Here is a 15,050-nt window from a genome sequence, read left to right as displayed (position 1 = left end):
CTCCCCACCTTATTCGTGCTTCTGCCCCATACCCTCCGGTCCCAATGAAGGAGTTTAGACTGAAACATTGTCTGATTATTCCCCTCCATAGATGCTGCCTGACTTGCTGAGTTCCTCCAGCATTTTGTGCACATTGCTCAGGCATTTCCAGCATCTGCAGTATCTCTTGTGGTGTTTTTTTTTTGCACGAGAGGGAACTGTTTAGGGGAAGGGTGTCATTCTCCAACCCACACTGAATATGCTGAATTCATGACCACCCAATAAATAGGATGATGTTCCCAACCAATTTAAAAGTCCTTTAGAAGATAGAAAAGATGTAGTTTCTTACCAATTCCAAACTGGTTCAGAATGGTGCTTCTACTGTCTGCTTTGTCTAAGTAATGTCTTTGTGTGTGCAGTCTTACAGCCAGGCTGCCCAACTAATAAAAGCCTCTTCCATGGAATATTGAAATACAATAGTTGTAGGAAGTCATTTAACTTTTGGTCGGTTCATCTTGGGAAACATTTCACTTAAACGATTTGGTGTGTATGATTCCAAACATAAGTTCTTGGGGCTAAAAGATTCAATATTCGTTAGTAAGTTACTTAATCCATATTGTGCTTACCATTTTCATCCAGTGAAAAGTCATCCTGGGCATATCGAAACTTTTCTGGACCGCAAGCTATGAACACATCATCATCTCCAAAAAAGTCTTGCAGACATGACACCTGTAGAAGGCAAACAATAATCCATTAACATTATCGCGGAATTGTAATGACAGGCAATATTCCATTGTGTTCAGCCCTTCCATAAGCCTTGTTCACTCTGCTCATGATACAAGACCACAGGATGAGCATTAAGCTGCTGCTAAAAGGAAAAGCAGGATGAGATAGAATCAATCTCTAAATATTCGCTGATCTTCGTTATGGTTTTGGATTGTGAAGAAAAACAGAGGCACAGACCTCACATTCTCCTGTGTAATACCATTTAGCAGAGTTCCAGTAAGCACTAGGTCAGAAATGTGGTACTGAAGGACACAGGCTGTAGTCTCAATACAGTTAATTGTCAAAGATTTTCAGTTACTCATTCCATTCAATAGCAGAAAAATGATTCAATGTAGCTGATCAAATATGATCATATGGAATGGTGGCATAGGCTCAAAGGGCTGAGTGGCCTTCTCCTGCTCCTATTTCTTTATATTTTTGTGTTCTTTGGAAGATGAATTTCAGGACCATATTCTTCATACATACTTTAATAGTAAATGTGCTTTGAATCCTACAAAGACTGGGTGCATAAATTTGGATAATTATTCAAAAGCATTAAGCTTGCACGTCAGTAGGAGAAACTAAAATTAGATTAGATTCAACTTTATTGTCATTGTGCCGAGTACAGGTATAATATTATTTTATTGACTAAATCTGGGGAAATACAACAAGGAAGTATAATCAAGACAAAACAAAATGAACCAGGTGTCACACTGACTGCAGGAAGCTACAGAGATCCACATACATGGAAATTGATTAAAAGTTGTCCATCAAATTACACCCTAAACAAAAATCTGCATTAATTTTATGCAAATAAGAAGAATCTGACATAAAGATGGAGCCAAATTAATGCAATTCAATTCTGCAGCACTGCAGTACATAAATGAGAACGTCTACCAGGGAGTTAATTTGTATTACAAATTATCTAACAGATGAGGTAACTGAGGGAGAATGAACTGGTGACTTCATTCACTACCAAACCATCATGGTATAAGTGTAGTTGTATAATCATTTGTGGCTGCTGGGGGAAATTACACTGCATGTCAGTATGTGACTCATGAATATTCAACCCAGGACGTAGGATTCCCTATGCATATTGCCCTTGAGTTAGCTGTGATGAGTATGAGTTGACTGCCCATGGCTTTGTGGGCTGTGGATTTGCAAAGGTCTGGAAAGGACGCAAGGGTCTTTACTGAGGTTCAACCAGGCAGCTGCATAACAGTTGATCTCTGATCCGTGGGCTGTTCCCAGGGATGCATACCAAAACAAACATCATGTACTGCTGCAAGATCATCAACTCAGTAATAGCAAGCTTTCGTCTGCCCAAAACATGCTGGTCTTCTAGGACAACGAGATGTTTGTAAAGGATTGCCCTTGATGGCATATTCCAGGCTGAGGAATGACTGAAACTTCATTTATCAACACAACGGCTTTGTGGGCAGGAACTGAAGTCTAGAGTACTACTGCCACTAAATATTGAGGGGCTAAGCCCTGGTAAAAGGCTCTCAAAATACCAAAAGTTTGTATTGTCCAGAGGGGCCACAGGTGGCACTGGTGCCTTGTACATCAGATGTGCCAACAACATAAATGTATAGACCAGATAACATACAATCAGTAGCCACTTTATTAGGTAAAGGAACTGGGTGTGGTCTTCTGTTGCTGTAGCCCAAGTACTTGATTTGGTATGTTGAGCATTTGGAGACGCTCTTTTGTACATCACTGTTGTAAACCATGGGTATTTGAGCTACTGCTGCCTTCCTGTCAGCTTGAACCAGACTGGTCGTTCTCTTCTGACTTCTCTCATTAACAAGGCATTTTTACCCACAGAACTGCTGCCCACTGGATGGGTTTTGTTTTTCACCCCATTCTTTGTAAACTAGAGACCGTTGTGCATGAAAATTCCAGAAGATTAGCAGTATTTGAGATACTCAAACTACCCCATCTGACATCAACAACCATTCCACAGTCAAAGTCACTTAATGTTCAGTGTTTTCTAATGTTTGGTCTGAAAAACAACTGAACATTTTGACTATGTCTTCTGGTAAGATGGCAGCAAGCTCAGTTGAAGTGGCTTCTACAGGGCCAACCAAAGGTATTATTGTCTTTTTTAAACATATTTGTTTAAACATAATGACCTGCTAGACATTAAGATCTTAAAGCATTGCAGGCCTACCCCGTCAGCGAGTTGCTCGTTGGTGCAGAAAATGAAGGAGCTGAACTTGGTATGGATTATGCTTCTGCCTGCGCAGAGAGGTATCAGTGCGCAAAGGCGGTCTGCAGTCTAACAGTAAGTGATTGTCTTAGTCACTTTTCGTGTGATCAGAAGACCCTTTTGGGTATTGGTAAAGTAGAATGCTGCAAGTCCGACTCACTGTTTTATTGGCGAACAGCGAGGGGATCCGCATGGCCTTGGTTGTTGCGAGGACTAGGCCTCATACCATGGTGTTGCCTGTTTACAGCAGCCCAGGAGAGAAGCACCAGGATCGGTACACCCCACAGGAGTGTCAGGTGTGGTGTGGCGCGATATCCATGCTGGAGTCAGTGCTGCTCCCCAGTGTTCGCTCAGCAGAAGACAAGATGTATTGTATTCGATTCCAGACCGCTGCAACATTCATGCTCTCAGATACTTGGACTACTTTTTTAAAAAACGTGTGACTGTATTTTACTGTTCTCTTCTACGTGCAATGTGTGCCTTGTGCTAGGAATGACTGTCAGTACTGTGTTTTGCACCTTAGCCCCAGAGTAACGCTCTTTCGTTGGGCTGCATTCATGAGTATTCATGTATGACAATTAAACTTGAACGTGAGGTCTGCACACTTTTAAGTATTGAGTTGTGGCTACATGACTGTTTGATTAGATATTTGCATCAACAAGCAGATGTACAGGTATAGTCAACAAATAAAGTGGCCACTGAGCGTATCAATAGACTGAACCACCCAGAATATAAAGAAAACCTTGAAATTTTTGGATTTCTTGTATATATTTTTATGAATAAAGTTTATTTTTGAAATTAAAAAATATGGGGTGGATTCCCAAGCAGATTGATAAAACTATTTGGCAGAATATCTCATTGTCAGAAGTCACCAACAAATATCAAGTCTTCACTTGGCTGTGGAGAGAAGGGTCAATCAAATCTTTTCCGTACAGATGTCATCTCACCCACAACATCAGTTGATATTGGTGCAGCTGCTCTAAGGACGAGGCAGCTGCTCATCTCTTTGTGGACTTGCAAGGATCTGGAAATGGAGGCACGAGTCCTTGTCAAGGTTTATCTTGAGTGGCTACATAATAGAGGACCCTCTGGCTATTCCATTAGATATGTGGCTGTTCTGTAAAACTTCACACAGTTCAGTTTAAGAAGGTGCCATTCAATTCTTATGCCCTGTATCTTGAGTCATAATCCTGTCCAAATTATCTCCAGCAAAACCTACTGTAGATTCCAGTACAAAAAGGAAAGTAGCTTATAGTCCTACAGCATTTTGATCCAGACCTATGTAATATGGCTTTCATTGTAATACTGTGACCCCGGTGTATTATCCAGGTGGTTGCAGTACATCTGTCTTACTTGACAGCTTACTAAAGTGCTTTCAACAGCAGAACAGCTGCCAAATTGTGCATTATCAAGAAACATTGCCAGGAATACACACATGCCAAATTTGTGCCACTGGAGAATAATCCAGACATACAATGGTCTTCCAGAACTCCAGTGAAAGTACAGTACAGTAGTGTCAATGAGAAGAATAAATCATACCTTCTAAAAGTAATTTGCTAATTCATTTGATCAAAATCCAATTAGAGCAGGGGGTCCCAAACTGGGGTCCGTGGACCCCTTGCTTAATGGTTTTGGTTCGTGAAATTTAAAATGGCTGGGAACCGCTGAATTATAGGAATCATTTCCAATATTTTAACAATATATATTACGGCATCCTTTTTCTTATACAAGACAGTATTTATAGATTAGTTTAGAAAGCAACAGATACTATGCAACAATTAAGAACATGGAAATACTAGAGAACTGCGAGAGGACAATGAAGATGAGAAAGAGACCATAAGCAAAATACTGATGAAATGTCGGTATTGATGATTGAAATACTGACGTATACTGATGAAAAACATCTGATGAAGAGTATCAGCCCGAAATGTTGACTGTTTATTTCCCTCCATAGATGCTGCCTGACTAGCCATGTTCAATTGCATTTTGTATGTTGCTCTTCTGGTATCTGCAGAATCTCCAGTGTTTTTAACAAAATACTTAAAGAATGTTTCACTATATTCACAGGACTTAAGAGTTTTGACTATTTTTGTTATTGGAAGCATATGTAGCTGCTGATTGCACTCAGCAACATCCTAAAAAATGCATTGAGGGTGACAAGTTAATCTGCTTTAAAGGGAATTTTAGTGTAGTGCTGATTGTTGGCTGCGAGGACACCCTGCTGTTCCTTCACTGTGAATCTTTGAATCTTTTCCATTTGCCTGAATTGTCTACAATTTAATGGCTCCTTCCAACCCATACCATCAACTGTGCAACACTCCCACAACAGAATCTATAATTATAAAAATAAGGATATTACTAAGTACTTTACCAGAAAATGAATTATGTTTGAAGTGTTCTTCTTGTTGAAATATCAGCCTTATTTTATCATGACCTGAGTTGGGTGGAATTCACAATATTCTGTTCACAAGACCACGGTCATCCAAGTCATATTAGAGGTGAGAAGAAGAATTTTCATCTTCTTGTTTTTCATCAAAGTGCCATTAAATACAAGATTATTTCTATTTCTAGTTTGTGCTATTCTTCTTCACCTAGTGATAGAGTGGCAGTAGAAGCACAATTCAGTATTTTCTCTTCTGATTGACATTAAAGAGTGTTAATAGGGTAGGGCATCTTTATTATTCCAATGGCAAGTAGATTGGATGCTAAAGCACTGTTGGTCTTCATCTAAGACATTGCCTATTTCTGTGGTAAACTTCTGCAGTAGCGTGGTGGTTAGTATAATGCTTTACAGCATTAGTTATCAGCATCAGGGTTCAATTGCCAAGAGAGTCTTTAAGGGTCGATACATATTCCCTGTGACAGTGTGGCTTTCTTCCGTCTGCTGTGCTTTCCTCCCACATTCCCATGAGATATTGTTGAGGATTGGTAAGTAGTGGGCATTCTATGTTGGTGCCAGAAGCACGGCAACACTTGGGAGCTGCCCTCAGAACATCTTCAGGTTGTGTTGGTCGTTGACGCAAATGACACATTTCATTGTATGTTTTGATGTTTCACTGCACACGAGACAAAAAAAAAAGCTAATCTTTAGGGTCAGGTTGATTTTGCTTGCTCTCCTGTGAATATTTATTCCTTTCTCCGCACACCAAGGCTGTGAATTGATCCGGCTGCTGTGTGTTTGCATGATGTGTGATTTTTTTTCTCTGTGCCGTGGTTTTTGGCCTTTTTTATTGGTTTATTTGGGTATTTGCTTTATGGCTGCCTGTAAGCAGACAAACTTCAAGGTGTATAATTTATACATTCTTTGATAATAAATGTACTTTGAATCTTTAATATCAGCAAATAAAGCAAAAGATCCAAAGTGATTTCAGATGCTGGAAATCCAAAAGAAAGCACATCTGCTGGAAACACTCAGCAGCTCAGGTAGCACTCATAAAAAGTTGTAAAACAAGCTGTTTTGTACATACTACAGAAATCAATGAGGCTGAACTGGCATGCCTCTTCATAATTCTCCAATATTCACATCTTTAGATACCATTGGATTAATCATTCGATCAATCTCAGAATGAACACCATGATGGTGTTCTGGGAGGACAACATTTTAGCTATGGATGTTTGAATTGGTATAGACATTGATGCCTGGTATCCCCTTTTTTTTCCCAACTCCATGGTATTTGCCATCAAACTTGCCTTGTGAGTATCTGTTCCAATCACATATGTTTTTTTTCCATAGTAGACACATTCATTGATACCTCAGAAGACAAGCTTGTGAATGGGAAAGAAAATTTCACTCCAATTGCTCCTTCACTTGGAAACCAATGTGTTACCTTCCGGTAAGATGGCAGCACGCTTGGATGCAGTGGCCACTCTGGGTCCAATCAAAGGTACTTGTTTAACCTGTACGTCTCTTTTACTATCATAAGTCACTGCTGGATACAAAGAGCATCAAGTTCTGCAGGACTATCCCATCAGTGAGTTGCTCAATAGTGATAGACCTGAACTTATTGTGTACCATTTTCGTATTGTTGCCTGGACTTGTTGCATACTGTTGTGCTGAGATGGTGCGTGGTCCACAAAAAAGTGTGAGTAATTGTCTTGGATGTTTTTATTGTGATTGCAGGACCTCGTTGGACATTGACAACATAGAACATAGTAACCCTGGTTCATGGGTTCATGGGGGAGACTGACGGCGGGGGAACCCAGACTCGTTTGTTGCCGTCGCTGGCAAAGGGGATGCCAGAGCCGGCTGTGTACCAGTGGATTTCGTACTGTGCTGGAGGCTGGCCCCTCCCATTGGTGCTGCTCTCTGCTGTTCGCTCAGTGGAAGTTGGACAAGGACAACTCAGGAAATTGGGCTATATATTGTTTCGATTTGTGACTGTATGTTTTTCTGAAATTGTAACCATATGTGCTATTTATGCTATGTGCTATGTGCTGCTGGTACTGAGATTTGCACCTTGGCCCCAGAGGAATAATGTTTCGTTTGGCTATATTCATGTATGGTTGAATGATAATTAAACTACAAACTTGGAAAGGAAAACAGAGTTAACATTTCACATTGAAGCCTGTCAAAGCGCTTCTGTGGCTGAACGTGCTTTGATTCACGTGCTCTGTGCTGGACAAGAGCATTTTAAAGTATACCCATTGCACTTAAGAACATATAAGACACAGGAGCAGAATTAGCCTATTCAGCCCATCGCGTCTGCTCCACCATTCATCACGGCTGACTTATTATCCCTCTCAACTCGATTTTCCTGCCTTCACTCCATAACCTTTGACACGCTGACTATTCAAGAACAAATTAATCTCTACTTTAAATATAGTCAATAACTTGGCCTTCACAGCCATCTGTGGCAATGACTTCCACAGATTCACCACTCTCTGGCTAAAGGAATTCCTTCTCATCTCTGTTCTGAATGGATGTCCCTTGATTCTGAGGTTGTGCGCTCTGTTCCTAGACTCCCCCCACTATACAAAACATCCTCTCCACATCCACTCTATCTGGGTCTTTTAATATTCAATAGGTTTCAATGATATCCTCCCTCCCATTCTTCTGAACTCAAGTGAATAAGGGCCCAGAGCCCTTCTTCCACCAGGCCATCAGACTGTTTAATTCATGCTGACACAACTGTATTTCTACGTTCTATTGACTGTCCTGTTGTGCATACTATTTTTTTACAAATTGTATTAAATTGTACATAGCACATTTAGACAGAGATGTAACGTAAAGATTTTTACACCTCGTATGTGAAGGATATAAGAAATAATGTCAATTCAATTCAATTCAGAGCCATCAAACACTCCGCATATGTTAACTCTTCCATTCCCGGGATCACTCTTGTGAACCTCCTCCAGACCCTCTCCAAAGCCAGCATATATTTTCTCTGATAAGGGGCCTAAAACTGCTCACAATATTCCAAGTGCGGTCTGAACAATGCCTTATAAAGCCTCAGTACTACATCCTAGCTCTTATATTCTTGTCCTCTCGAAATTGATGCATTGCATTGGCTTGCCTTACTACTAACCAACCTGCAAGTTAACCTTTAGGGAATCCTGCACAAAGACTTCCAAGTCCCTTTGCCATCTGATTTTTGAATTGTCTCCCCTTTTAGAAAATAATCTACGCAATTCAGTTCAATTTCCTGCTCTATATTCCATCTGCCGCTTCTTCGCTCAATCTCCTAATCCGTCTAGGTCCTTCTGAATACTCCCTATTTCCTCAACATTAACTGCCCCTCCACCTATCTTTGGATTGTCCACAAACCTGGCCACAAAGCAATCCATTCTAACATCCAAATCATTGACATATAATGTGAAAAGAAGCAGTCCAAATACTGACCTCTGTGGAACAGCACGAGTTACCAGTAGCCAAACAGAAAAGCCCCCCTTTATAGCCACTCTTTGCCTTCTGGCAGTCAAGTCAATCCATGCTAGTATCTGTCCTGTAATACCATGGGCCCGTATCTTGTTAAACAGTTTCATGCATGGCACTTTGTGAAAGACCTTCTGAAAATCCAAGTAAATAACATCCACCGATTCCCCTTCGTCTACCCTGCCTGTTATTTCCCCATTTGACCACGACAGGGCCTCAGAAACAAAAAGTAACTTTCAGAGGGTTATGAAAACCATTAATGTGGCCATCCTTGGGCATATCTATGCTCTTCTATAGTAAAATACACAGCTAATAAATCAGATGCCAGTTTCTGGCAACAATGCTGTGCCCAGTGAGGGAAAGGCAAAGCATCTATTAATGGATGCTCAATTACAAAGTGCTGTTTGCCAATCCAAAATCTACTGGGCCCACAATTAACAAACTGACCTTCAGTGAAAATGAAAATTACTTGACACATTAATGGAGATTTCAATCTTGGCTACAATTACGTTTTCACTAAAACCGAGCACAATTGAAAGCTCTTAGTTTCTTCGATGAATTTGAAATTCAAAAGCAACATAAGCATTTATCAATTCAGTGTTAATGGCTTATGAAATAATGTAAGATTTCTAAAAAGACTTAATGTGTAATCTTCAGAAGGCACTTATGCCGAGTCTGTGAGTTTCAGTCTTATTTGGTGTACTAAATAGGTACTTTGTTTAGCATCAATTCCCAATCAGGGGGCCTCCGAAAGAAAATCATATTTTACTTTTGAGACTTGTCAGGCTAATTTTCACACTGATTCCTGTTTTAAGACAGGATCCGTTGATGGCAGCAGTCTTCAGGGCTTGCAGTGCGGTCTCTTAGCCACTGAGATGCATGGGGAGACTGTGAGGTCCTCAAAGATCTCTTTCAGGCAGGGTCTCAGTAACGCAGCAAAGACTGTCAGGGGTTCTAAGAAAGCAAAGGTGACAAGTGACACTTGAATATGTGGACACACCCACTGCACTCCATACCCCAGCTGTGACTGTCAGCATAGAATGGATCCCATATCATAGGCAGCCCTATATCGGTGCAAACCAGGGACTCATAGCTCCGGCAGGGATGTTCTGCAGTTAACACTATAAAGAATAACATTTCATAGAATGAATAAGTGCAGAAGTGACCAGTCCAAGTTGCTGCAGAGTTCTGTACTGTATTTGTTTAACAACTTGTGGATTGTCCATTACAGTATTTCACAATTTCCATCAGTCAGGCCGGGATGAGTGCTGTGACATCATCACAAACAGAGAGTTAACAAGTGGCCAGAAGTACCTGGACCAGCTTCCGATATGTGGGACCTCCACCTAAAAGCATGCTAAAATGTTTATTTTTTGTATTATTTGCACAAGGAAATTGGGTGCTACGTGCTCCAATTTTTTCTAGAATGTTATCTTTTTAAGATACTGGACAAAGTTTTGTTTTTTTCAGATAGAGGAGTTCAAATTCCCACTGCCTCAGCTGGGAAATTTAAATAAATATGGATTATTTTAAAAACATTTAGGTGTTCTCGTGTTATGAACATTCAGGTTACCCTTACAGATTTCACAAATTAATACCCAAAAATTTGAGTTATGGAGTAAGACTCACTCTCATAGGATTTATCTGAGAATCACGTAAAACAGGATCACCTACATTCTTGAGATTCCTGACTGGTCGGCACATGAAGGGATACAGGAAGAAGACAGGCGATTGGGACTGAGAGGAAAATTAGATCAGCTGTGATGAAATGGAGCAGACTCGATGGGCCAAATGGCTGATTTCTGCTCCTATATCTTATGCTTTTGTTAGTATGGTGACCATGAAATTACAAAAATTTAAATGGACCATGGAAATCTGCTTTCCCAGCAGATCTGGTCTGTTAAGACCCCAGTTTGGTTGATTCTTAACTATTCTGTTAAATCGCCTTTGAACATGTAGTTCAAGGGGCAATTGGAAGTGAGCAATAAAGGATGGCTTAGCTAGCAATGCTCACATCCTGTGAATGAATTAAAAACACATTCCTTGCAATCATTATACAACAATGATGCACATCTCTGTGTCCCCTGTCTGTACTGGTCACCCGTCTGTGATAGACAGGCAAAGGTGCTGGAGGAGCTCAGCAGGTCAGGCAGCATCCAAGGGAAGTGGAGAAGATATAGTCAATGATTTGGGTTGAGGTCCTTCATCGGGATGGTATCAGTCTAGATTTTCAGCATCTGCAGTCTCTTGTGTGTCCATCTGTGATACTAGTTCAGCTTGTTTGTGTTGTTTGTCATTCCCCCCTTTTTTTCCTCTCTCTGGGAGATGAGGATATGCCCAGCCTGACCTAACCATTGTCCTGATCTGCACTTTGCAACTACTACATTCTTTCATCTATGCTCTTCATCGATGATTGCTCCTTTTCACTCATCAACCAGTTGCCTTGTTCCAACATTTATTCTATTAGTTGTCCCAATTTTAACTCGTCAGAGACATGCGCCTCCCTTACCCTCCATAGAGCTTAACAAGCTTTTCTTGTTTCCTTCGCAGTTCTGACCAAAGGTTTTCAACTTGAAATATTTACTCTTCTTTTTTTCTCAAAGCTGTGGCCTGACTCGCTGGATATATAAGATCTTTTTTTTTCAATTCCTGTCTTCAATTTTTTTCTGTTTGAACATCCTAATCAGTTTCAAAGTGAGAGTTTAATCATCAGGCCTCTTGAAAGTAAACTGTTATTAAAATTAAAAAAAGCTTCAGTGTATTTTTCTTACTGGATTCTTTGAGAACAAGGAACAGCTTGCATATATGTGCACATTACATTGCTTCAGGGCATCCTTTGTGTTTCACAGCCAGTGTGGCAGCTATTTCTGTTAACTTTGAAAACTGCTTCAAACAGAAAAACATAATTACATCATTGGACTGAAATTCAAAGAAAAAAATCTTACTTCAGAGATGGAGAGTATAATTTCATGTTGATTTTGACCTTTTTAGTTAAATAAGGGAGAATAAAAATGCTTCTGCATCTCCAAATGCTTCATTACCAGAAATGTGTACATGAAAATTTCAATAGTTTAGTGTTTGCAGTAAAATGACAATGCTTGAAATGCATCTACACTCTCTGCTAACTGGTATCTTTCTCTTTCAGAACTATAATACATTCAATCCTGCTCTTTACCGCAGGTTTTAAACACCGCAGCTAGAAATGTATGCCTTTGAAAATGGTTTTCTATTATCTACAAAAGGCATAGATTGTGTGTGTCCTATAATGAGAAATGTCAATGTCTTTGATTGAGATTTGCACTGTTGAAATGATCCCTTATCCTGTGTTCAAAAAATCTCCAAGTTTATCTCTATTTGGTTGAGGGGTCGAGCACTTCTGCTTAGTCAGGCTCAATGGAAATCTTGGACTTTATGTCTGCATAGTACTTAGTCAACATTCTGTAAACCCAGATCAGTCCAGTTCATTCCAGTTCAGTTTTCTTTACAGGATTAAAACAAAGTTGTGACAGTAATGAAAAGCAGATGCTATAAAAAAGTGCCAATATTTTGATATCCAAATTTTGAATTGTGGTTGGAAAATAGAACAGCAGGAACAAAACAGTAAGCATAAACCAATTTGAATGCACAGCTCTTTCATTCCTCTAAAAAACCACTATACATGTTATTTGCCTAAAGCAGAGACTAGCTGAAGAATGCAAGGAATTTTTAAATAAAATATAAATAGATATGTTAAATTTCCAATCTCTTTCAAACAGAGCTGCTTGAAACTGGTATTCGGCCCTTATTTAATACGGTACTCCGCCTTGAAAAAGAAAATGTAACTTATCGGTGGAAAATTAACCCAGCAACCTTAATAATCTTTCCTTATCAGCCATGATTCTCTTGATTGCTTAAAACTATATATATCATAAGATGTATTAGGAGTTCACTGTTAGAGGCTGCAATTGCACCTAAAGGTCAACTAATCTTTACAAACATTCCAATTTTATAACCAACCCCATTCATTATTTTACATGTCCTGCTTCCTCCCTGAGCATGAAAAAAAGGAAATGGATTTTCCTGACCAGATACCCCTCAGCACTCCACTTCCTGCCATGAGCTGTAATCACCAAGCATCTCTCTCCCACCCATATATATGCACAAACACCATGAGCTCCATTTGATCATATAATTCCGAGATTGATCTGCTGTATTCAAAGCAAATTAAGTTATAAATCTTTGTTTTCAATGTTCCTCTACAGACAGATCGTGCACTGACCACTGGATCACTAGCCATTTGTTCTTGGTTCTTCCTGAGTGGTCCTGGATATAGTCTTTGCCCGGAAGCCTGGCTCCCAACATATCTGTGCTGCCAGCTACACTAACAGAGTGTCTGTGACAGCACACCAGGCTCTCTTCCCAGTCTCACCAGCTGTCACTGTAATTCAATGCTCTTGAATGACTTTGGCGTCCAAGCCTTCAAAAAGTCTGGGAAGTATTAAAAAACATGTAATATTAAAAGAATTAAATACACTCACATGTGCTTAGACAAATTAAATACATTAAAACCAGTTAACAAATATTTTTTTAAATGTCTTCCGGCTGTTATTTCTTCCCATTTATTTCAATGGGGCCACTGAGATTTGCCGATTTCAGGTTTGATAAGAAGATTCCCCACCTGAGGTGTGCAAGTCTGCACTGCACTGCAGCACCGATGCCCCAGTGGAATACCTGCAGCCCCCTGCACTGCCTCCTCCTACACACACACACTCGTTTACTGTCCACTCTCGAGTTATGACTGCTTCATATTTTGTTTTCATTAGTAACAAATTCTGCTTTTCTTTCTTTCTCCGCATTCAGTCCAAGGGATCTGAGAGCACAGCCTCAGGATAAATGGATGTCTCTTTAAAACTGAGGTGAGGAGACATTTCTTCAAAGTTCAAAGTAAATTTATTATCAAAGTACATATGCGGCTCTGAGATTCATTTTCTTATGGACATACTCAATAAATCCAATAATCACAATAGAATCAACGAAAGACTGCACCCAACAGGGTGGACAACCTGTGTGCAAATACAAAAAGAAAGAAAATAATTAAATAAGCAACCATAAACAATAAATATTGAGAACATGAGATGAAGAGTTCCTGAAAGACAGGCAAAGGGTGGTAAATCTATGAAATCCTTTGGTACAGTGTGTTATGGAGAGCAAGTTACTCAGTGTACTTAAGGCTAAAATTGATAGATTCTTGACTGTTAGAGTGGCCAAGGGACAATGGGAGAAGGCCGAAGACTGGGGTTAAAATTAATTAGCCGTTACTGAATGGCAGAGCAACCTCAGTGAACTGAGAGGTCTAAATCTACTCCTAAATATTATGGTCTTATGTCAATCCCTTCAGGATCATCTCTACACAGGTTCTGTTCCCAGGGCATCAACTTTCTTCGAAGCTATCATCTTTATGTTATCAGTCTAGAGAGGAAATTTTGCGCACTGATACCAGAAACATAACCTCTGACCTTAATGCCACCCTTAACTCATGAATGCTGAGGCAAAGAACAATATTCCACTCCATACATTTTGGAAAATTTAACAATCTCTCCAGGAGCAAAGTAATTTACCCAACATTTAGTCAGGCAATCGGAACACCGCAAAACACTTTTAGTAACGTTCATGGTTCCTGCTGGGAGACTGTGCATAACTAGAGATAGATGTACAACAGTCTGACTCTGCCGCAAGAATATGGTCAAGGAAACAACAAGGATCTGCTGCGTTCAAACAACACCTGGATTTTTCCAAGGTGCCTGACTGTATTCCCCTTAGGAATTAATCAGTATCAGAATCAGGAGTATTGCCATTGACATAAGTCGTGAAATTTGTTGTTTTGTGGCTGCTGTACAGTTCAGGCAAAGCTAATCATTGTAAGTTGCAATAAAAATAAGTAAATAAATAAATCATGCCAGAGGAATAACAAGGTATTGTTTAAGGATCATTCAGAAATCTGATGGCAGAGGTGAAGAAGTTGTTCCTAAAAAAATGCTGGGTGTGTGTCTTCATGCTCCTGTACCTCTTCCCTAATGAGAGAAATGAGAAGAGGGCATGTCCCAGATGGTGAGGGTCCTTAGTGATAATGATAACGAGGGTATAGGCTTCTTTAGGCACTTCATTTCAACAACGTCCATGACAGTGGGAGGGTTGTGCCTGTGATAGAGATTACTGAGTCTACAACCTTCTGCAGCATCTTGT

The 15,050-nt window shown here is 39.9% G+C and overlaps 1 protein-coding gene across 3 annotated transcripts in view; it reads right to left on the bottom strand.

Moving 5' to 3' along the window:
• LOC140204286 (neuronal migration protein doublecortin-like) overlaps positions 1-15,050 on the bottom strand; it is a 184,914-nt gene that overhangs the window by 38,464 nt on the left and 131,400 nt on the right. For all 3 annotated transcript variants that reach the window (XM_072270875.1, XM_072270878.1, XM_072270877.1), the window contains exon 4: positions 606-708. In XM_072270875.1, the coding sequence (XP_072126976.1) occupies positions 606-708 (103 nt within the window). The remainder of the gene's footprint in view (positions 1-605; positions 709-15,050) is intronic.

This window comes from Mobula birostris, chromosome 10 (assembly GCF_030028105.1).
Source record: "Mobula birostris isolate sMobBir1 chromosome 10, sMobBir1.hap1, whole genome shotgun sequence".
Lineage (NCBI taxonomy): Eukaryota > Metazoa > Chordata > Chondrichthyes > Myliobatiformes > Myliobatidae > Mobula > Mobula birostris.
The sequence above is the reverse complement of the archived record's forward strand: the minus strand, read 5'-3'. Positions and strand labels throughout refer to the sequence as shown.